Source organism: Mastigoproctus giganteus, chromosome 11 (assembly GCF_048544385.1).
Source record: "Mastigoproctus giganteus isolate SK-2022 chromosome 11, ASM4854438v1, whole genome shotgun sequence".
NCBI lineage: Eukaryota > Metazoa > Arthropoda > Arachnida > Uropygi > Thelyphonidae > Mastigoproctus > Mastigoproctus giganteus.
In genome coordinates, this window is record NC_143585.1 from 38,133,394 (window position 1) to 38,158,978 (window position 25,585).

Below are 25,585 nucleotides of genomic sequence, written 5' to 3' on the forward strand. Positions count from 1 at the left end.
GATGAACAGGGTACTTTTACAGTGAAAACGAGCTAAAAAAAATCTTACTGATTTGTGAATAATGGATTTGCCTTCTTGGCAATGCTATTTGATTAAAAATGTTATTAATAATTTTAGGATGTTTCATGGATAAATGTAGTCATTTCTAAGGTGATTGCAAGCCTGAGCTCTTATCAGTACACAATAGCATTACAGACAGTAAGGATAGAAAAGCAGTGCAGAATAGCATTGTTTTCTCAAACACAGTTTCAGTATACCTTTGCTGTAATTATTACCTCTCGTCATTAATAATAAGTATAATACACTAAGCAATTTCTAACACTTACATTTTCACCTCCTGTCACGCTACACATTTTTTCTTGGACCCTTGGATACACCGATTTCCCCATGTATAAGATGCACCCTTTTTCGAAAAATTTGGGGTCTAAAAACTGGGTTGTAGATTTTTTTACTTGCATTTCGTGCTTGTTGTCTTTGCGCTCATTGTTTCACACTTGTTACCAGGTATATTAGGTTACGTGTTGCCACGTTCTGCCCAGAAATGGCTCAGAAAAGATTTTCGTACAGTGCTGAATTCAAGTTAAAAGTGATCCAGTTTGTAAAAGTGAATGGAAATCGTGCTGCTGAACGTAAGTTTGGTCCTCCTCCAACTGAGAAAACAATCCGAGACTGGCTACGGGAAGAAGAAACCCCTACTGAAAATACCACGGCAGAAGAAGGCCATGAGAGGCAAGTCAGCAAAATGGCCTGATTTAGAGGGGGAATTGAAGATATGGATTGAAGAGCAAAGGGCAATTAGAATTCCTCTATCCACAAAGATGGTTCAGCATGAGGCAAGAAGAATTGCTGATGAAAAAGAAGTTACTGATTTCAAAGGAGGACACAGTTGGTGCTTCAGGTTCATGAAACGGAATGGACTAAGCATGCATACATGCAGCAGACTTGCCCAAAAGATGCCTGAAAGCTATGAGCAGAAGGTCCTTGAATTTCATCGTTTTGTCATTCAATGTCGGAAGACACATCAGTTTGAGTTGGGACAGATTGCAAATATGGACAAAGTCCCCCTTCAATTTGATGTCCCAAGTAACAGAACTGTTGATAAGAAGAGGGTGAAAACTGTAACTGTGAAGACAAGTGGACATGAAAAGAGCCATTATACAGTTGTTCTAGCTTCTTGTGCCGACGGAACCAAGCTGCCTCCTATGCTGATTTTCAAATGCAAAACAGTGCCAAAAGAAGACATTCCTCGAGGAGTGATTGTCCACGTTCATGACAAGGGTTGGATGGATCAGGATGGGATGAATATCTGGTTTGAGAAAGTTTGGAGCAGGAGACCAGGTGGGTTCTTACGCAAACCTGCCCTATTGGTGCTTGATCAGTTCAAGGCACACATAACAAAAAACACAAAGAAGATTACTGCAGAGCAAAAAACAAAACTTGCCATCATACCTGGAGGCTTGACATCCCAACTCCAACCACTTGATGTCAGCATTAACAAACCCTTCAAAGCTGCCATGAGAGACGAATGGAACCAATGGATGAAGTCTTCTGTGGACAATTTGACACCAGCAGGAAGAGTGAAGAAACCAACTATAGGAGAAGTTTGTACCTGGGTGAAAAGATTCTGGGATAATATCAAGATTGAGATCGTTGTCAAGTCATTTAAGAAGTGTGACATTTCAAATGCCATAGATGGAACTGAGGATGAGGCAATATATGAAGACAGTGATTCGTCATCAGACACAGATGAGGACAAGCTAATGGATGGGAGTTTTGACAGTGATGAGGAGTTGTATGAATTTTATGATGAATAAAACTTGAGTTCAATAACTTTATGTAATACATTTTTTTTTTTTCAAATTTCGGCCCCCAAAATTAAGGTGCATCTTATACATGGGGAAATATGGTACTTGTGCCCATTTACAGCAATTCTCATTTGTTATGGTATTATTTATTATCAAAATGGCACATGAGTAGGATGGTTTCATATTATCATTTATGAGAGTCTCATAACAAATCACACAGTGGAAATGGTTCTTATTCATTGAGGTTTTTTTTTTTTTTTTTTGCTGCTGACATTCTCAATGTACTCACATGGACATTCTAAGCCAAATTCACTAATTTGGCCCCTTCATATTTACAATTATAATACATTTTTCGTTACAGTTATCACTAAAAATCATGTGTCCTTCTCAATTTCTTAATGTTTTATTTAGAGATCCCATTTTTAGCCACCATTCCATCATAACAGGGTTTAACAGAATAAGCACAATGAACAACTGATACAGGCTTTTACCATGTACACTCACTTTATTATTTCATTTCAGTAACAGTAAAAGTAACAATATGTATGGCTCACACGAGAGCACTTGCAGTTTGTTTCATGTCCATCCTTGACAAACACTTTGTGAAAAAACAAATTGTGAAAGTGAACTGTGTGCAGTTATAATGTCTCTAACCTCTAGTGCCACTTTAACAAAATTTGGAGTTCTAATTTTCTTTATGTCAAAGTGCATCCGACAGCAAATAGAACTCTGGTACAGTTTTTATAATTTATTTTCTGGCACCTTTTGAATACCACCATTATTACACTGCCACACTTTAGGAAACACTGGCTAACTGTTTCCCAAATAGTGTCAGCTTCATTTCCAAAGCTGCAACAACCCCTGACCTTATCAGAAAACATATTTTTATTGATATTTAAGTTTATTTAGTTGGTGGCTGTTAAAACTATGTCAAATCCTAAAGTCACTTTTCCTCTCTAAGTTTAGCCGCAACTTTGCCTTTCTCATTCGTGAAAAATTCTATTTCTAGCTTCAAAGCTAAAAAATACTTCAACATTGTCCCACGATTCATATTCAGCATTAATTCCTGACAAAAAATATTAAAATGGGCATTAAGTCCATAAGATCAAAACAAAGTTTTTATTTTTCATAAGTTGTAGTACCAGTTTGCCACAACAAATCAAAACTGACACCCGCAAATTTCATAACATGTTTTAACTTCAGAGTTTTTCCACAAAGTTACTGATGCAGTGAATTCCATATAAAATTCTGGATTTTGTGTGTCTATTTTTTACCAAATTCTACCAATCAAACTTATTTTTTTTCCAGTCATATTTGGAGCTCCATCTGTTTTCACCCCCCCCCTCCCCCACCTTTCAGTTTTGTCCAGGGCATCTCAAGTTCCTTCATGGTGCACACATACACACTAAAAAAAAAAAAAGTTGTTGTCATGCAAACTTTTAAACCAGTTCTTTGACCACTCAAAACGATTCTGTTATGCATCAAATGACAATTAATAGCAGTATCACTTGTGTCATTACACTTGTGCAGTGCTAAACAAAAGCTTTCAAATTCTTTTGTTTTGTTTTTGAGTTGATTTGGTCATTATTAATACCTTCAACTGGTTGCATTGTTGTTAAACAAGACAAACTTACAGTATTAAGAAGTTTCTTTTTCTTGTATTGAATTTTGCAAACATTTTTTTATGAATTACCCATCAAAAAAGGTTTGCATGCAATGCAGAGAAATGATCTCATCTCTGGATTGTGTTTTGATAATATTCTGTTGTGAATCAAGCTCCCTTTTTAAAGTCACAATTTTTTCTCTTCTCAGTTTACTTACTTTTCTTAGTGCTTTGAATTGTAATTCCTAAGAATGTTATATTCTTTAGCAATAGCAATACTTTCACTATAAATTAAACACAAAGCCACTCATAGAAACACAAATTTATCTTTCTACCTCTCTTGAAAAATTCTACATTCGGAGTCCACTTTACACTTTTTTTTTTAATAAAGAACATTATAGAAGTACTTTTTGCTTAATTTAGCCCTAGTTTGCTTCTTTTATATTTAACTAATATTAGAAAACCATACTTGCTACACTTACAGCACCATGCATTAAAGAACAGAACTGTTGCAATTTTTATCCAAGTGAAACTAAAATACTATGAATTCAAATACATCTGGTATTTGAATTCATAGTATTGTCTGGTGGCACTGGGGGTCTCCTCCAACTCCACATAGTATCTGTGGAGTTGGAGACCCCCCCTCCTCCAACTCCACAGATATCTGGTGCGTAGAGTTCACTCTAAAGGCCAGACTATGTATGTGTAAGTGTAGGGTTTGTATAGTGTAGTGTTGGGATGTGTTGTTATGTTCATCTGCCCTCTTAGCCGTGTGGCGCTTGGAAAACCAAGGCACAACCCACTTTTTGTGTGCACACAAAAAAATACATCAGCAATGCACACCTACTACAGTCAGCATGAACTTTCACCACACTCAATTCTCTCATAAACATAACACAAACATCTCACTAATGTGAGCTGACCAATACTTGAAAAGCAATTACAATTCAAATTTCAATGCCAATTCCATGCCAAATTCAATGCCAAAGATTGTGTATAAATATAGATGACATGTAGGATAATTAATAATTATATATTTTTAAATGTTGTGTGCATGCACACACACACACACACACACACACACACACACACACACACACACACACACACACACACACACACACACACACACACACACACACAACATTTGAGACAACTGATTGCTATTTTACTAAAATCAAACTGAGGAGTCTTAGCCACCTATTTTTAAAGTTACTGGTAATGTTAAAGGGCCCATATGAACAGCTGCCAAGAATATTATATTCTTGGCAGCTGTAGGTTGATCATCACTGCCTTATACAATTTACTTGGGTGATGTTCCTTTAATTATTAATTACAGAAGTTTGCATGAAGTATACCAGTTATGTGCTTTTGAAAACTTGCTGATTGATGAATATTTATAGGTAATAAGGATGACATCACTGATTGATAAATAATTTATGGTAGTTAATTGATATGATGCTAAGTTATATAAGAACTGTATCCAAGCTCAGCTTAGGTCTGCCCCAAGTATAAGAATGAAATCAATTACTCTGTGTTGAAGTAGCAGAAAACTTGTATTCAGCTTGGACTATATTGAAAAGCCTTTATCTGCTTAATATATTTCTTATTGTGTGTTATATTTTTTTCTTTTCTTTTCTTTTTTTAACGTTTTTCAGAAGAAAATGATGGTATTATATAAAAAAGCAGTTTACTTTTCCAGTTTTTTTCCTCATTATTAAAATATTTTTATTCATTTATTAAAAATTTCCAGTACTTTTCATATCTTTTATCCTTTTCAGGTAGTTATTCTCTCTGATATATTTATGGAAAGGGCACAGTTTGAATGGATGCTGGATACTCTGTTAGATGTACAGCGAGTACATCCAGCTGAAGATGAAGTAATTGCTCAATATTTAATATTTGGAATCTGTAAAGCTGCAGCAGTATTAGGAATGGTGAGCCTTTTATGGACTTTTTTTTTTTTAATCTGAACTTACTCTTTCTCGCAAGTAAGTACTATGAACAAACAGGACCAAAATTATTATTAAATAATACATATTAAAACAATGGGAAAGAAAAAACTCTGCACTCTGTTTGAAAAAAAAATTATAACTAGTAAACTGCTTGGAGGAGCTTACATAAGATAATAAGGTAGCATAACTGGAAGTTTGATAAATAACAACAATAAAAATAACAAGATTCTAAATTACTGTCACAAATCTGCCCCCTTCCTTGCGAGGTCCGCACAGGGAAAGGAGGCTTGACTCTGACAGCTCTTCAAGATTGTACCTCCCAGGAACTAGGACTTGAATCCTGCATGTTAAGCTAACCCTCACCATGAATGACTGCCCCATATGCCTTATACACAGAATTTTATATGTATGTTTTACTTACCATCGACAAAAAACCCATTCACATTTCTTTACTACCCAGTGGTGGGAAACTGGATCATCAAGAAAATAGTGAAAGCCACTTCGCCCCCCACAATTCTGTATATTCAGGATGCTGTCCTGAAAGTAAAAATTCTACCAGGTTATTTGCCCAAATGTAGCATTTGCCAATTTTGAGAAATTGATGGTCTTAATGACACTTTCTTGAACAATGGGGGAGAGGACATTGTGATTTTCCACTGCATCACTTTGGCCTGGGGCAGCTTGAGATTCTACACATTGAACGCAAAGCTGAAAAAGAGAATTTAGAGATATCGGCTATATAACAAAATCTAGCTCCAAGATCAAAAACAATGGAGGCTCTCCCCAATCCAGATTTGTTCTTCTGTAATGTTTGGCACTGAGTTTTGAAGTTTGCCACTTCTAACAGTGCAACAGTAGCTCTGGGAAGATCATTAGTAACTGCTCTTCCCAGTTGCTCAAGCCAACACAGGTACACCAAGCAGCATGAAATCCTCCCTTGTGCTTCTGGCAGGCCTCTACAGGTCGTTAAGAATTGAAGCCATGGGGTTGAAAGCCAGTGCCATCCCATCCAACCAGATCACCTCTCTCATAATAGTCTACTGATTGTGTTTTCCCTGTCCATAAATAAAGAGTGAAAACAAAGCGTTTTTGCAGCAGTAGAAAGCCGTGTCCTAAGTCTATATGTGATAGAATATCTAGATATTCCATCATCACAATCAAACAGCTGAAAGGTAGCTTTGCTGTATTGTCTCTAAAAATTGATCTCTAAATTTTTAGAGGTAATAATTGTACCTTTATTATTTTTTTTTGTTTTTATTTATCAAAATTTGCAACCTTGTTTTCCTTTATAATTATTGGCTCCTATAAGCAGTTTAATTGTTATTAAACCCTGTGTTTCTTTCCCATATTGTTTTTCCTGCATGACAACGTGCCCAATATCAAGGGAACATTGTCATGCAGAGAAAACAATATGAAAAATTCATGTATCATGAAACAGTGCAGGGAAAGCTCATTTATCAGAAGTAATTAAAATTGGCTTGATGTTGAGAATTGCTATACTGTAACTTTTTTCCCTAGGAACAAGATATGCTGGAAAGGTTAAGAAAATTAATGGAACTTAGTTTGAAGAGTACATTCCTACCAACTCGTATTGCATCATTATATGGACTTCTGTATTTATTAGAACAGGGAGAAGGAGATGAATCATTCCCTTTGCTACCAACTGCATCTGACTATGTTTTAAAACATATAGACAATTCCAGTTTGTAAGTTTTAATTACCCTTAATTGTTTCTTTTATTATCTTCTGCTTTTTTCAAATTCTTCATCCTTACTGCATTATTTGTTTACTGTGAACAGAAAAACTCAAAAACAATTATGTATTAATAATAGCCAGTTATCAGTAAAGAATAATTACGTTTCTAACTTTAGATCTTTAGATTAAATAAACTAATAATATAAAATATACTAAACTGTTACAGAAACTATTTATTGTATGTATTGTATATTCTGTAGCTTCAAGTGAGTTAATTTGCTTGAGGCTACAAGATATCTTGGATCAGTCCTGTATGTTTGTGTACATATTATTGTTATTATGCTATCAGTGGGCATAATCTTTTTATAATGCTGCAATCCCAAGTACTGTTCAGACATGAGGAATTGGTCAGCAACAGTAATATTTCTTTATAATCAGTAGTAGCTGTATACATAGAGAATGTCCAGGGGGGAGCTAATTGAGCTCCATGTATTCATGTAACCTTGCTTTTTTTTGGGCACCCTTGAAAGTTGTGGCTCCAAGTACTGAGTGAGTGACTAGAACAATTTCAAAATGATTTCAGAGTGCCTTCTCTCATATGTAAGCTATATGTGATAGAATATCACATATAGCTTAAAGATTATTAATTTTCACAGTTTCCTTTTACTCTTTAAAGTAAAGAAGTTATTTTATTAAAAGAAAGGAAAGGAAACACCTTTATACAACTCATATACACTGAGTGATCACTGAATTATGACCACCTACCTAATACTTCATAGGTTCTCCTTTTGCCCTCAGTACAGCAGCTATCTGACGTGGCATTGATTCAACAAGATGTCGGAAGCATTCGGGAGGTATGGCCAACCAAGCTGTGTGTAATGTGGTCAGCAATGCAGGTATGGAGGTGATTGGTATATCCAGATGCCTGATATGCCTTCCCATAGTGTCTGACAAGTGCTCGATGGGATTGATATTGGGGGAGTTCGAAGGTCAATCGATATGCTGGAAATCAGAACTGTGTTCCTCAAACCATTCCTGCACTAGTGCCCAATGACTTGGCACATTGTCATCTTGGAAGACACCATCGCCATTCGGGAAAAAGTGTAACATACGGAGTGTACACAGTCAGCAAGCAGTTGATAATAGCGGAGACCACTGATACGTTGTTCCACATGCATCAGGGGGTCCAAGTTCCTGCCAGTGAAACATGCCCCACACCATACAGCTGCCTCCATCGGCCTGCACTTTTGATACCATGCATGGTGGATCAAGAGCCTCATGTTGTTGATGCCAAATCCATACGTGACCATCCACAGTGTGGAGTAAATAACGTGACTCATCCGACCAGCACACCTTCTTCCAGTCTTCTAAAGTCCAACTTGCGTGCTCTTTGCACCAAGCAAGTCTTTTATGTCGAAGAACCTTTGTTAGGAGAGGATGCCGTAGAGGTTGTCTGCTGGTATAACCCATACATGCAAGCGTGCGACACATGGTCATGCCAGATATTGTTCCGGGTTGGCCCATATTGTATTGGGTAGTCAACAGTGCTGCGCCTGTTTGCCTGTACAAGTCATTATTGATATCAACATAGAATGTATTGAGCATTACAGCTCTGGTTCATACTATCAAATTCATTTTTAAAACTCCTGTATAACAGAAAACTGCTACCCAGATGCCTTGTGCCATGTCAGTGTTCTTGCTTTCTCCAAACCAAGAAACAACCACCCAAATCCAATTCACTATCATTATATTGACTTAACAAGCTGCGTAGAAAAAAAAAAAAAAAAAACTTGGAAAAAAATGGCTAACAATAGGGCATCATGGTTTTTGGAAATAAATCACTTATTAAGTGATTTATGTAAATGTGGTTTTTGAAAAGTCAATCAACTTTGGACATCTTGATAAAAGCCAAACTAAATATTTTTATTGATTTCCTTTCACAATGAACATCTGATTATGATATGCCTGACATTCAGAAAGCATTTGATACCACCTGGAGGTATGGCATTCTAAAAGATCTTTGTGACTATGGTTTGAGGGATGACCTGCTCATTGTAATAAAAAACTTCTTAAGCTGCATAACCTTTTAGGTCAAATACCAAAATATATATTCACAAGCATTCAGCCAAGAATAGGGAATCTCACACAGCTTGGTCCTTTATTTTCTGTAAGAATAAACTTACAAAACACATATCAGATATAGCTAAAACGTATCTCTGTGTAGCTCTTACATGATGTATAACTTGCAGTACATACATATGATTGAAGGTCTATTTCAAGGAATAATAAATAAAATAGAAACTTGGGCCAAAGATAATAGGTACACAGAATCTCAAAACAAAAAAAGGGTAAAAAAGCCACAGTACACTTTGGTAAAAAGCTTAAAATGTATCCCGATCCTGAAATGAGACTTGAAAGTGACCTGGTACCTCTCACAAACAGTATCCACCTTCTTAGACTAACTCTCAATAACAAGTTTACCTTTCTAAATCATATTAAATACCTTTGCACAATCTGCCTACAAAAGCTAAACATGCTTACGTATAGAGTGCTAGCTGCGGTAGTGTGGGACACTCGCCATTGCACCTTCTGTATTTATACAAAGCACTGATAAAATCTAGATTGGACTGTGATGTCCCATTATTCCAGTGTAGGTATATGGTGATCAAAATTTATATGCAGAGGTTCATGGTGAAGACAGACTTTACTGGTAAACTGCTGCAAAAATCCAAAGCCATCAAATCATCCAATGTGTGCCAAAGTCTTTTGCATCCACAGTGGAATTGCTTATACAAAAACAAACCTAAGATAAAAAAACCAGCCGGAATACAATTATTAAAAATAATACCATCTTGGGAATTGACCCAAGTAGTTTTCATTGAGCATACTGTGATGACACCTTCATAACAGATATGTCCAGTATGCCGTGACTGTTTTTGGGTGGGGATAAGTCCTTGCCTCCTTACCTGTAATACAGATACAGTACATACAATCTACTCTGCTTTATCCAAAATTTGAACATACATAGGTGTTGCAGCAACTTTCTCAATACAACACTGCTGAACTCAACGCCGCCATATTGATTGTAATAGAACAGTTAAACTCTCAAAATGTCTCATATGTACAGATTCACTAAATGGTAATGCAAGCCTTACAGCATAAATCCAGTCTTATTCACCCATTTCTTCTCAAATTTTAAACCTGATTGATACAAAGAGCGAAAACATGAGAAGTAACCTTTTGTTGGATTTATGGGCATCCCATTCAATGACTGTGCTTATTGAGCTGCAAAAAATACTTGACAAATCTGGATACTTCATTCTACCTAATCCTGTATATTGATTACAAATCTGTCATAAAACAGGCATATAAACAACAGTGGTTACACACTTGGCAGAACCCAATGAACAACAAACTTTTCCAAATGAAACTTGATCTACAACCACGGAAGTTGTCCTTGTAAGAGTACACATTGAGCATGCTCATTTAACTATAACATTTACTTACGAAAGATGAATCTCCACAGTGTCTTCACTGTCATGTCCTACTTACTGTCAAGCACTTGCTCATAAAAGATCCCAAATGTCTCAAAAACAGTCTAATCTCAAGTGGAATGTGGAGGACCTCCCAGACATTAATATGCCTAATAAGAGAAGTGCAACTCATGACAAATTATTCATATTTCTAAAAATAATAGGTCTGTTTAATAGACTATAGTCATCCCTGTCATCTATATATTCACAATATCATTTTTCAGATGCAATAGGCCTAAGTTGCTGCTGTGTCAAAAATTCTCTGAACAGCAACAATCTTGCAGGTTATTCAGTGAATAATGCCATTGTCCTCCCACATGTGCAAAAGGCAGTCTGACTGATTCTCATTGCTAGCTGAAGTTGAGGCATACTTTCTGTTAAGATGAGAGGAAGTTAATTACTGTTGAATGAGAGTTGCATGTTTTTTCTCCAAAAAACTTAGTTTTTTTCAGAAAAATAGACAAACTGACCATAGAATATATACAGTTTTTAGATCCAATATACTACACCCTGTGGCCCTAATTGCCTTAGCAGAAATTTTAAAACAATATTTTATTAAAAATATTTGGGAAATTTAATCTAATAAATCCTTATTGGAATATAAAGAAAATTGCAAGAAGGCTAAGATATAGAAAACAGGTATCAGAAAGATGGGGAAAATGCTGTTTAGTTAATAATCAGGAATGATAAGAGTGAAGTTAAAAGTAGAAGAAAAGGATGTTAGAAGAATGGAGTAAATATGTTGATAATTCATCTGAATGATAAAAGTATTGATCATTCAGATGAAGGAGCTGAAGACATCTGAAAAAGATTGAAATTGAGGAATTTTGGATGCTATCTCTATTTCTCAAGTAGAAAAGGTAGAAAAGTGGAAAATATTATGTATGGAAAGGCAGTGGGGGTGTAAACAAAATTTGAACTTAATGTTGAAAGCCAGAGTGGGGGAGGAAATAGTAGTACATTTATTATGAAAATTTTCAGAAACTGGTATTCTAAATAGAAAGAAAGGAAGTGGACATCCACGGACAGATTTCTGGTTCATCTGCATGTCAAAAACAGAAGATCCTCATCAACAGATCTAAAATGTTCATGGGAGAAGGATAAAGGAGTAAAGCAAGTACTGGGTACATAGATGCCTTTTCTCATCAGCATGTTGCCCAAGGGGAAAAAAAAGCTACTTTTGATGCAAAAAATGAAAGCCCACCATCTAAAGTGGGCAAAGAGCATGCTTGTTGGTCTTGAGGGTAAGTGGAAATATGTTATTTTCTCTGATGAATCAAAATTCAACTTGCATGGTCCAGAAGGCAAGCAGACTGTTGGCAGCAGATGAAGAGGAGGAGAAGAATTTCATCCTGACCATACGTCTCCAAACAAAAGATTCCGCATCTCAAATGATGTGGGGCTGTATTTCACATAGAAGAGTTGGTCATCTTGAATTTGTGAAGGATACAGTGAATGCTGAGGTGTACAAGGACATTCTTGGGACAAAATTACTTCCCACAATTAGAGATCACTGTGGAGATGTTGCCAATTGCATTTTTCGTGATGACTCTGCTCCATGACATAAGAGCCAAAACTGTAAATACTACTATGCAAAATTTGCAAAAGTTTTAAATTTATGGAATGTCACACTCTTGCTTAAAATAAATGTAATTTATTTTGCTGTCTTTTACTGTCCATAGGTGCAAAAATGGCTGAAGGCTAAATCAGTTCACACAATAAACAGTGGCCTGGGAACAGTCCCGACCACGATCTAATTGAAAATTGTTGGAACGAAATGGGTGTTTCAGTAATCCAAAAGAGACGAAAACCCCTTAGAGAGCTACAGGAGACATTAATCCATGTTTGGTATCACGAGATTTCCCAGGAATACATTCAGAACTTTATCCGGTCGATACCATGACGATGTACAGCAGTCATCAAAGCAAGGGATGAGCCAATGAAATATTAGTGTGCACTTTATTGTGTTTTCTGGTTATATAGCTGCCTGTTGTCCTAGTATGAGCAAAGTAATGAACCATTAATAACATTCTATTATTTTGGAGAAAAGCACACTTATTCGTTATATATTTACCCATAAGACATAAAAGTAAAATTTTCTACAATTAATAGTTTCATATGTATGCCGTTATTACTTATGTTCTTTCAGCTATTTCTGAAAGATTAGCTGCCAGTATAAGGACAAATAATCTACAAAATGAGGTGACGCAATTTTTCTTGAGCACTACTGTATATTGTGAAAAACAGTCAAGTTTTAGGCTAAACAGAGGATGCTAGGATCAAATATTCACACTAAGACAAAGAATCGCATGGAAACATAACAAAAACCTGTATTTAGGATTAGTTGATCTGGAAAAGCATATGATGTGAAAAACCTATAATTCTACTCTTTCAAATTTTAGAAAAATGTCATTGAAAGAATATTTTGTATAAAAATATTTTATATTTTTATAAAATATAAAATATTTTTTATATTTTTATAAGTTTGTATAAAAAGTTTGTATAAAAAACAAACTCGCTATGAGGTTGAAGTGAGCATTTGAAAATAGTTTTTGACTAAGGGCTAACCTTAGTGAGGCAGCGCTACCTTATCACCACTTTTTTTTTTTTTTTTTTTAATTTTCATGGACCTTTAATAAAAGGATATAAGTTACTGACAAAATATTTCTGTGGGAAATGTAAAAATTGAATCATTATTAAATATTGTGTGTTAAATAGCAGCTTGCAAGATCTTCAAGAATTTCTGAATAAACAAATTAGATAGAAAGGTTGTAAACAATTTTAACATGAAAATTATATATGCAAAAACAAAAGTTATGAAAGTTAGGAGAGAAGAAAAATTTAGATTAAACTAAATAACAAAAAATTGGTACAAATTAGAGTAATTTTGTTTATCTAGTAATAATCTTTAATGAAGAGAGAAGATTAAACATGGAAATAAACAATAGAATAATAAAACAGGAAGTATAGAAAGCCAGTCAAACAAATTCATTTGGCATGAAAGAGAAAGTCAAAATTAGCTGTTTATAATACAGTTTTAAAGTCTGTTTTAATCTACTGAACTGACAGGTGGATAAAAAATAAAAAGATTGATCAAAAATTGGAATCTTCAGAAATAGGAGTTTTAAGAGAAAAAAACAAAAAAAAAATGGAACTAACAGATGGAAGCAGTGACAAGACCCTGGTATAAATGAGCGAAAATAATATTGGGATAAGTTATAGTCAATCAGAGGTCAAGTTGAAGCAAACTTAAGATGATATACGCATGTAGAAAGGATGGGAGCAGAAAAATTAACTATTTGCACAAAGTAAGTTTCTGATCTTTTGTTTTAATTGCTTTTCAGCCTGGAAAACTATTATCAAGTAAATCATCGTGTTTTTCTGTAAGAAATCATTTCTTTGATAATGTTTGTTAGCTTCATTGATTTTTGTAATTGATCCATCCATAGGCATTAGGCACATGCATTGCATCCATTTATTACAAATTTACTTACATAGTAATCAAGAAATGCTGAATGCAAACTGTCATTTATTTCGTTTTAATGGTATTATTTGAAAGTAATATCGTATTTTCTTCTGTTACAAGATGGCATTAAACAATGTGAGCTCACTTGTATTTAATAGCAGTTGCTATATTGAACAAAGTAATCAGAAGCTTGGGAAAAGAGGTCAGGATACAGAAATGATGTGTATGGGAAGGACAACATTTTGCATCCACCTCTTCTCCCAGGAGTTGCTTCTCATTAGAAGACACTTGATGTGAATCAATAGACATAACAGCCTCCTGATCAATAATAACCTTATACATTTTTTCAAAAGCAGTATACCAGCTTAGATGTGTAAGCATTCCAGGCCAAGGGCTATCAAAGGTCACAACCCGAACAACATACAGCACAATTTTTTTTTTTTAAAGCACCACTTTCAAAACTAAATGTAGAGATGACAGAACTTCAACAAAACATCAGTTTTAGAATAAAGTTATTTCTAATTATATGAAATAAGTGTATTATATTATTTCTCTTTTCAGATTGTTTGTGTTTTGTCTTTCCTTCTGAAAATACTATTCTGCATTTTCCAGTCCTTATTTTTTTAAAAATTTTTAAAAAACTGTTATATTTATAGGCCTAGTAGTCAGAATGAAGACCACGTTCTAGTCATGTGGGCTGTAGCATTTTATATTATTGAAAATTATCATGGTGAAGTTGCTGAAAATGATTTTAGTCAAAAAGTGTTTCAGGTTAGTTGATAAATATTTTTATTAGGTGCGTGCGTGTGTGTGTGTGTGTGTGACACAATCAGGTATACAGAGTAAAAGTAACATCTGAGAAAATCTGAAAACCAAATAAAAGGTTAAAAAAATTAAACAAAGTAAATTTAGGAAATTATATTCACTTCTTTCCATCATATTACTCTTCTACTATATGTTGACAGCAACTTCTGTGGAATTATCTTGTATGTGAATATTACATAAAAAAATCGTTCATCCAGCACTGATTAATGGTTGTTAATGTGACCCAGGGAACTTGGTAATGAACATCACCGAGTTCTCTACTGTACTGAATGAACAACAATGTCGAGATCAGTTCTAAAGAAGAAGTGGAGGAGGAGAAAGCTACCATTCCACCCAACAAAAAATTAATGCACGTTCCAAAAATAAGTTTTGTAATGCAATGGATACATCAGTTGGTACATGGTTGCATGTAATCTTTATCTCCTTTGTTGAGTGATATATCTTGCATTGAAATACAGAAGGATGAAACAAGTCACTCTGAAGTCATTCCTGAGGTGGTATGTTGTAAGCAGTAACAACTATGAAACAAAGATTTGCATAACTGCTTCAGGTTGCTCATTTGACTTGGCATTACTGGAATTTCTCTATATTTAATATTATCAATATTAACTTTTATAGATTTCCCATTATAAGTCAAAGTGTAAGTGTGTGTGTTTATGATTATCGTTCAAGCAGAACTAAAAATAATCATGATGGTAAATTTTTTTGAACAAAAATTCTGTGTACAAATTGCTGTAGTGATAAATATTCCGTGAAGAAGATAATACTTAGCAATCTTATTCTATCTCTTCTCTGTTTCCTTTTTTGTTTATATTCTTCTTAGTTGCTTATTATTATTATTATTAATAATAATATGGTGCAAGGAAGCCTGAGGCTTATGCAGCACCAACAAAAAAAAAATATATATTCCCTATTACCCTGAGAGAGAGAGAGAGAGAGAGAGAGAGAAAAAGTAGAAAGGAATCACCAAGAAAGAGAAGAATGATGATATCCAGCTCAGGATCCTGGTTGTGCCAAGCCCATACTCACCAGATGTGAGCCCCTGGGGGTAAATATATAGAAATGAAAGTTCTTCTATAGATGGTTGTATGGAAATGTATTTATATGGGTGCTTATACAGAAATATATTATGCTTATACAGGCATTTGGCAGTTTCCCACTTTACAAGTTTTCATTCTATTTTTTTTTTTTTTCTCTCTCTCTCCAAGTATCAAATATCAAATATCAACAAAATCAAAAATATGAACATTAACTGCAAAAAATTAATGTTAAACATTCATAAATACTGCATTTCAAACCACACTTGTAGCTATACAATACAGTGTACTCTGCTTTACGATATTAATCCATTCCAGAGACACTATCGTATCATGAAAATATTGTAATGTGAACCCAATAACAAATTGTTTTTTGGTTATTTGTTCCAAGACCTTAGAAGTTGAAATTTTTGCTATGTGGGGGTGTCCCAGGAGGAAAGGTCAATATTCCAGGAGGTGAAAGGATAGGTCATTTTAAGCAAAAAAAGTTCATATAAACATGTGTCCTATCCCAAATGGTTTTCGAGATAGAGGTATTTGAATATTTATTTTTCAATTAACAAATTTGGAACAGTTTATAATAAATTTTCAAAAATGCCACCATCAATTTCAATGCACTTTTCTACTCTCATGAGAACGTGGCATGTTGCTTGTCTAAGTGTATCTTCACGTTCCTTTATATGGGCAACAGCATCCACTATGCGAGCTAGCAGATCATCTCTTGTATCCACCTACTTCAGTCTTCATCCAACCCCATAAACAAAAATCTAATGAGGTTAGGTCTGGAGATCTTGGTGGCCAGTTAATGGCACCACCAGAACCAATCCACTGATTAGGGAAAATTCGGTCCAGATGTTGCTTCACACGTCTGGTAGAATGGGAAGGGGCCCCCGTCATGCTGAAAGTACATAGCACACCGTGTGGCCAAAGGAATGTCCTCTAGTTGTTCACCTAATGTATTTTGCAAAAATTGAAGGTAATTATGTCCTGTCATTCGATGTTCTAAAATAACAGGACCTATCAACAGGTTATAGATCATACCGCACCACACATTGATTGGGAAACGAACTTGGAAATTTGTTTCCACTGTACCACGTGGATTGTTGTGCGACTATCAATGAGTGTTACGTGTGTTGTTGATTCCATTCCGGGTAAACGTGGCTTCATCAGTAAATAGTATTGATGGAAGCACTTCACGATTGGCATTTAACCAATGACAAAATTCAAGACACGTGCACTGCCCCCTTATGTGAAGATTTTGCCCACGCTGAGGGTGAAATGGGTACAAGCTCTCTTCATGTAGTGTTCACCATACACGTGTTTGTGAAACACCGAGACGTGCAGAGTCTTCACATGCTAATTGTAGGACTATGCTGAACCATGTTCAGAATGTGTTCCCTTCCTGCACATTTTCTTGACGTCCTCGTTCAGATGAAACATGAGCACTGGGAAGCATACCACTTTCATGCAATGTGTTGAAAACTTTGGGAAACACTCTACGATACGGAATTCGACGTGTAGGAAGGTGGCAATGGTATTCTTCAACAGCCGCAGGGACAATACCATCGCAGAAGCCGTAAACATACAGCATATCTGCATGTTCGGCATTAGTAAAAATGTGCGACATTTTTAGCAAACACTTCTACAATTAGAACTGGCAACTGATGCTACTCACTGATTCACTTCTACAGTCACAACAATCAACTGATAACTGGCAACTGACAATCAAATGGCACAGTCTGATGGGAAGGAAGGAAAATATTGAGCGCCAATTTCAAAACAAATGTACATTAAAGTAGCTCTATCTCGGAAACCTTTCCTCCTGGGACACTCTGTATAACTAAGCTATGTCTCTCTCTAAAATGGCATTTTTATGATGAAAATTGTATTAGTTGCCAATTCAAATAATTAAAATGCACTACACTTTCATTGTTACCATATGAATCAGTTTTGAATGCCTTGGTGATATTTTTCTAAAGCACATTTCTGGAGGTAACGACCATAAAAGAATAAAAATAATTTGCACTTTCCGGTTTATTGGGGTTTTCTGTTAGTGCAATCAATTATAAACAGGCAGTAAACTTGATGTTATTGCATTTGTGAAAATGCCGATAGCTGGAATTGTGTGGGTTTTTACAATATTATGGTGAAATGTGTTTTCCCGTCACTAAAATCTTCAATCGTATAAAAAACATAAATAAATTTTCAGAATTTTCTCTTCATTCCTTTATTCCAAGATTAGTTTTCACATCACTTTGTGCCTGAAGTAAAACAATATTGTAAAGATAAAAATATTCCTTTTTGGGTGATTCTGATTTTAGATAATGCACCTGGTCACCCACCATTTCTGCAACATCACCACCCTAATGTTAAAATAATTTTTTACCACCAAATACGACACTACTTTTGCAGCCAATGGACCAGGGCATTATTTCAACGTTTAATGTGCATTGTCTTCTGGGGACATTTGATATGCTAATTAATTCAATGGATAATGAGGGAGGTCCAACTCGTAAAGAATTTTTAAAGAATTCCATATTTTAGATTAAATTAAAATAATATGACGAGCCTGGGACAATATTACACAGAAGAACATGAAGGGTGTTTGGAATAAACTGTGTTCTCAGTTTATTAATAATTTTGAAAGATTTCAATAACCAGCAGAGATTGTACAAAATGAAACAGAAGCAGTCGTTACTATTGCTAACCAATTGCATCTTGATGTTTCTACAACTGATGCCAGTTGCAGAGCTCTCCATCGTCTGCTTCAAGCACACAATGGAGAGTCACAAATGAAGACCTTGAAATAGCAAAATGTGAAGAAGCTGAGGAAGAAAAAGATTTAACAGCTGCAACTCCTGTTCACTCTCATGGAGTTTGACAATGCTTTTCAACACAGAAAAAAGCAATTGAAATTTTTGAGTCACAAGATTCAAATTTAGAGCATACTAGGAAAGTTGCTACAGATTTAAAAAATGCTTGTGCATGCTATTGTGAATATAAAAAAAAAAGAAGAGTATCTTGGAAAGAAATGCCCATTGATGCATTTCTGAAGATGATGACGTCTTATGCTTCCAACAAAACAACGAGTGCTGAGCTAACAATGAGTGATCAATGAGTGTGCATTTAGTCAATGATAAAGAATAAACATTCTTTAACATTTGTAAGTCAAATAATTTTTTTATTATTATAATTTGCTTGATTTTACTGGCTGTGCTTTCAATTCTTTGGATAAATCAATAATTGTATAAGCTGAAATGGAAATAAATTCCTGCTTTAAGAGCACATGCTAGGAACAAATTAATTTGTAAAGTTGGGAACTTCCTGTGTAGAAATGTAGAATATGTATGTACTATACTACATAAGATTTATATCTCATATTTATTTATATAATTCTCTGACACATTCCATAAATGTAATTTCTCTCTCTCTCTCTCTCTCTCTCTCTCTCTCTCTCTCTCTCTCTCTCTCTCTCTCACAGGCAAAATATAATTCTTCAGAAAAAGTTAAATGGAAGAACCATGAAATGAGTTTGCACTGCATTTCTGCATAGCCTGTAGAAATCAAAAGTTAGAAACGGGTGATGTTTTTTATGACAATATAGAAGAAGCTATTCAAGAATGACCCTCCAGCAGTTTGAAGAATCATTCAATTTCGTTGGCACAGCTTCTGTTGTTAACAATGCTAAATACAAATAATTCACATTAATGCACAAAAAAGAGTGAATTTTGTCTAATTGCATTATTATAACTATCAAAAGGTGACATGAATAATGACAGACCAGTGAGCTTTTCTTATGTTCTGGAGAAAATAATGTGGTTACTAGTTAAAGAAGTAATGTAGTTGTAGTATCATCTAGACAGGAATGCAATTATACTGCGTCACAGCATGAATTTGTTAAGGGACAATCTCGTCTGACCAATCTCATTGCATACTGTGGTGCAGTAACAGAGGAACTGAATGCAAAAAAATAATAATATTTCTTTGCATTCAGTTATAGGGATGGTTGAGTAACAGAGGAGAGAGAGTTTGAATAGGCTCTGCTCCTCATGGATTAATGTTAGTAGTAGAGTACCCCAGAGTTCAGCCCTGACCCCATTGTTGATTTCTGTATTTATTAATGATATTGGTGAATGTATATCAGGCTTAATGTCTAAGTTTGCAGGTGATACAAAGATTTTGGAAGAGTGCTCAATGACAGTAATCGTGGTATTCTACTGCAACAAGATTTAGAAAAATTAGGCAAATTTCATTTTCCTAAAGTGGCACTTGAAATTTAACTAACATTGACAAATGCAAAATATTTCATATGGGTAATGGTAATCCCAGATTAACATACTAACCATCTGGTAGACAAGCTGGCAGGTCAAGTCATGGGTTTTGTCATTGATATACAGGAATTTTTCCAACAGGAATGAGGAGTTGATTGTCCTGTTGTATAAGGCAGTGGTTAGGCCACATCTTGCATTCAGGTCTGAACGCTTCATTTGTGGAAGGATGCAGATCTGGTGGAACAGATGCAAAGAACACCAACAAGGTTAGTGAGGGGAACAAAAGGGTGCTCTTACCAGTAAAGGCTTCAGTCCTGCAAATTGTAGCACTTGGAAACTTTGAATGGATCGAGTAAGCTCAGTGCTGATAGAATCCTTCCTCCTGTTCAGATTACACACTTGAGGGGACATAGATTCAAATTAAGGAGCAATGTTGCCAGTTAGATGTGCTTTCAAAATGTGTTGTAGGTGACTACTTTGATAAATTCAACAATGAACTAGACAAACTGTCAGAGGGGATGTACAGGTAATGTGGAAATTATTTTTCTTCCCCTTGTTAAAAGATTGCTTTCATGCATAGTTTTCTACTACTACTACGAATACTAAGCAGATTTTACAACATAGACATCAAGATATTTGTCAGTTTTACAAAAAACAAAATAGCAAAACATGTATGTTTTGAGACTCATTAATTTGAGGCTGAAATTAAAACATTTGAAAAAAAATTAATTTTTCAAATGTTTTAATTTCATGAATGTTGATGAACTTGGGGCAAATAGTCCAGTTTATCTGAAGGGTAGTTTATTGATTTTAATTTTCAACTTTTAACATTCATATTTTTTTTGCATTTGTCAAACCATATTAGTAGTAGTGGCATGTGATGCAAGAAAGCAAGTGTATGAGCTTATGCGGCATCAGCCAAGAAAAAAAAAAAAATCACACGATTCCCTCCAAATGCCTGTCCAGTTCCTCCTTAAATTTATTTAACCTATCAACTTCCTCAATAAATGGAAGTTTGTTCCACCAATTAACCACCCGCTGGCTAAAGGCAAATTTCCGCACATCTATTCTACCTCTGTCTTTTCTTAATTTGAATTTATGTCCCCTTAGGTTCGTAATCTGAACAAGTGGAAGGATCCCGTCAGATCACCACGCAGGTGCCTAGTTTCCAGCTGCTGCAGTTTGCAGAACTTTAGCCTCTCTTGGTAAGAGGATCCCTTCATTCCCCTCACAAATCTTGTTGCCCTTCTCAGTACATGCTCAAGCAAATCTATATCCTTCCTAAAATGAGGCCTCCAGACCTGTATGCAGTACTCAAGGCTTGGCCTGACCATTGACTTAGACAGAGGGACAATCACCTCCTTTTCCCTGCTAGCAAAATTCCTATATATCATTGACAAAACCCCATGACCTGCCCTGGCAGCCTGTCTGCATTGCTCAGAAAACTTCATATCTGACTGCACAATTACTCCCAGGTCTTTTTTGTTTTCTACCACCTTAAGTGTAGCCAAACAGTTGTATGTTTCTCGGGGTTAATTCTACCCATATGCAGTACTTTGCATTTGTCAAGGTTAAACTTCAGTTGCCACTTCTCAGCCCATCTGCCCAAATTATCTAGATCCTGTTGCAGTAGCACACTGCCATTACTGTCATTAATAACCCTGCCAACCTTTGCATCATCTGCAAACTTCAACACTAAGCCTGATATACCTTCATCAATATCATTGATAAATATACTAAACAACAGAGGACCCAACACCGAACCCTGTGGGACTCCACTAATAACATTAGTCCAAGAAGAGCAGCACCCATTGATTACCACCCTCTGTCTTCTCCCACTCAACCATCCTTTTATCCATTGTAGCAACTTACCCTTAATACCATTCTGCTCCAATTTGTACAGTAGTCTTCCATGCGCAACAGTGTCAAAAGCTTTCATGAAATCCAAATATATGATATCAAAATTATTTTTTGCATCCAGTTCCTTTGTAACCTCATCATAATATCCTATCAAATTTGTCAGCCAAGACATTTCCCTTCACAAACCCATGCAGTGTGTCTGAATTATTTCTGCAGTCTTGTCTAGATGATCCTGCAATGCATCTTTAACCAGTGACTCCATTATTTTACCCGGAACAAAAGTTAAACTAACTGGTCTGTAATTACTCGTGTCACCTTTCGATCCCCCTTTGTGAATTGGGGATACATTTGCACATCTCCAGTCCATGGGGACCTCCCCTGAGTCCAAGGATGCTCTCATAATTATGGCTAAGGGTTTGCTTAGTTGCTTTGCCGCTGCCTTTAATATAACTGGATAGATCCCATCCACCCCAGGTGCCTTTCTTAAGTTTAACTTCAACAATTTCTACTCCACTTTGCTCTCAGTTATTACAAAATCATTAAGCACCCTGCTATAATTTGATAACCTTCTGCCATTTTCAAACCTTAATAACTCCTCATGTGTGAATGTAGATGCAAAATACTCATTCAGTTTGTTTGCTATCTGAGCAGGATCATCAACAGTCGAACCATCGATATCAAGGGGACCAATAAAATTCATCCCCTTCCTTTTAGAGTTTATATAAGTAAAGAAATCCTTGCTGTTTTTCTTAGCATCTTTTGCCAAAGATTTCTCGTAATCTGCCTTTGCCCGCCTAACCTCCTTTGTGACCTGATTACAGACTAGCTTATATCTGCCATAGGCTTCTGAGTCGCTTGATAATTTATATGCATCCCATGCATTTTTCTTCTCTGTCACGAGTCTCATTAGTTCATTTGATAACCAATTGAGCCTAAACCTTGAACAATATTTCTTAATAGTTATTTTATTTATTTAGTTATTCATTATGGAACTTATGGTATTTGCTATAAATACAATATTTTAACTTTAGTCATTAAGATAACATTGCTTGAAAAGTGATAAAGTATGTGTAATGAAAAATTCTAATTTTTTTTCCAATAGCTGAGTCTTAATGTATGTAGCAATGCTGATGAAAATGTCCCTACCAGTGTCTATCTTAGTGTTTTACATGGTTTAGAAAGGCTTTTAGTAGCAGAAGTTTTATCTGGAAAAGAAGCCGAAATGGTACTCAAACTAGCTGCTGACAGGTTAGTTTATTAATTATATTCACATTAAAATTTTATAAATATAATGTTATTTTATAACATTAAAATTAATAAATAATTTTAATGTTATAAATGTTGTGAGGTTATAGTTGACTGAATGCAGAAATGCATACCATTTTCAAATTATTTCTAATTAGATACTTTCTTAGAGGGGAACAGGTATTCTATGTGTTATCAGACACTCAGTCTGAAACACTGATGGATGCAATATCTTTCTATTACAGAAGATTTAGGAGAAGTTCGGTTGGCCTGCCTCCCTAAAATCCACTCATTCACACCTTCTCGATAGTAAGCCCTGTTACGTCACTTAGGTGGCAACGAACGTGTAGAGTGGTTCTCTTCAAGACGCCTGGTCAGTGTGAAGAGGAAAAGACCAAACTCTCAAGCATGTGACAGCACGACGAAACAAATGGCCCTCAGTCCACAGCAGCTTTCACTCCCCCTCTTGCAGCAGCAAGAGGATCAGAGTGGAAGCAGAGGGTGCTAAAAATCTCTGGGTACGACCAGGGAAACTGAACTTGGCCTGTTACAACATAAGATCACTCATCGGTGAAGACAGGATATTAGAGCTAGAAAAGGAATTAGAAAATGTGAGTTGGAATATCATTGGTTTGGCTGAAACAAGAAGAAATGAATCACTTATAAGTTTATCAAGTGGAAATCTGCTGTACACCAATGGAAACAGTGAAAGGAGTGAAGGTGCAGTTGGGTTCCTGGTTCATAAATATTTAAAAAACAATATTTTGAAATTCAAAAGTACATCACCAAGGGTTTCAAGAATAATACTCAAGATTTGTAAGAGGTACAATCTAATGGTTATAATGATTTATGCACCAACATCGAGCCATGATGATGATGAAGAGGTTGAAGAAATGTACACCGAAATTGAGAGTCTTCTAGATGAGCAGAAAACCCACTACACTATTATTATGGGGGACTTCAATGCTAAGGTTGGAAAAAGACAAAACAGCGCAGAAAGGGGAACTACAGGAAATTTTGGAATTGGTGAAAGAAATGAAAGACTTGTGGAATTTGCAGAATCTCAAGAATTGTCAGTAATGAACACTTTTTTGAAGAAAAGGGGTGAACAGAAAGTGGACGTAGAAGAGTCCAAATGGATTAACAACTAATGAAATCGACTTCATCCTCACTAACAGAAGATATATCGTGAATGATGTTACCGTCCTGAATAAGGTAAGTGTTGGAAGTAATCACAGAATGGTAAGATGTACACTTGATATAGATGTAGGAAAGGAAAGGAAAGGAAAAAACTGACTCGAGTAAATAATACAAAGGTCTTTGAGATAACAGAAGAGGAGAAAAAGCAGTATGTACTGGAACTTAAGAACAAGTTTGAGCTTCTGCAGACTGCTCAGGACCAAGATATCAACGAGGAATATTACAACTTTCTGAAAGTGATAAAGCCCAAGAAACCTATAGGGAAAAAGAAATCCAAAGAAGAAAAAATTAGTCAAGAAACACTTGTTGTGATGAATCGAAGGTGACAAATGAAGAGCAAGATAAACACGGACAAGGAGAAAATTGAGTATACTGAGTTATGCAAAGCCATTAGAAAGAGACTCAGAGAGGACATAAGAAGATTTAACACAAGAAAAGTAGAACAAGCATTAAGGGAAAACAAAGGACTTAAATCAGCAGCCATGAGGGATAATACAGAAAGACAAATGATACTGAAACTGAAGAATAGCGATGGTGTACTTATAAATAGCAGAGAAGGTATAATTCAAATAGCAGAAGACTATTATAGAGAATTATACAAGGAGCTAGGGAATGATGCCAGCAGTGGGGAAGATGGATCACAAATTAGCAACACATACGACATACCTGATGAGGTAGAACATGCATTGAAGAAAATGAAAAATCGGAAAGCCCCGGGGAAAGATGAAGTTACTGCAGAGTTGTTAAACGGGGGAAGGGACATGTTTTGTTTGTTATTTGGTTTTTAGGAGCATTAGCACTAAGGCCATATTGCTCCGGGAATATGCGGTGGTCATTCCCTGACTTTCCGCATCCTCCACATTAGGTGGTCATGGGCTCGAACCCCGGTTTAATCAAGAAGCATGTGCTACGCACTGCTGCTCCTGCCCACCTGGCTATGGAGGCGCCTGGGAAGGAAGAGACATAACACAAAAACTGGCAAGGCTCTTCACAAAGTGCATTAGAAAAGGTGTGATGCCTAAGCAGTGGAATAATGCAATCATAGTTTTGCTGCATAAGAAAGGAGATAAATCAGAAATTGGAAATTATA

At 35.7% G+C, this 25,585-nt stretch overlaps 1 protein-coding gene across 1 annotated transcript in view; it reads left to right on the top strand.

Moving 5' to 3' along the window:
* htt (huntingtin) overlaps positions 1–25,585 on the top strand; it is a 688,215-nt gene that overhangs the window by 557,369 nt on the left and 105,261 nt on the right. Inside the window, exons 49-52 of the mRNA XM_090385445.1 lie at positions 5,190–5,345; positions 6,882–7,069; positions 14,714–14,828; positions 23,153–23,298. Of these exons, the coding sequence (XP_090241571.1) occupies positions 5,190–5,345; positions 6,882–7,069; positions 14,714–14,828; positions 23,153–23,298 (605 nt within the window). The remainder of the gene's footprint in view (positions 1–5,189; positions 5,346–6,881; positions 7,070–14,713; positions 14,829–23,152; positions 23,299–25,585) is intronic.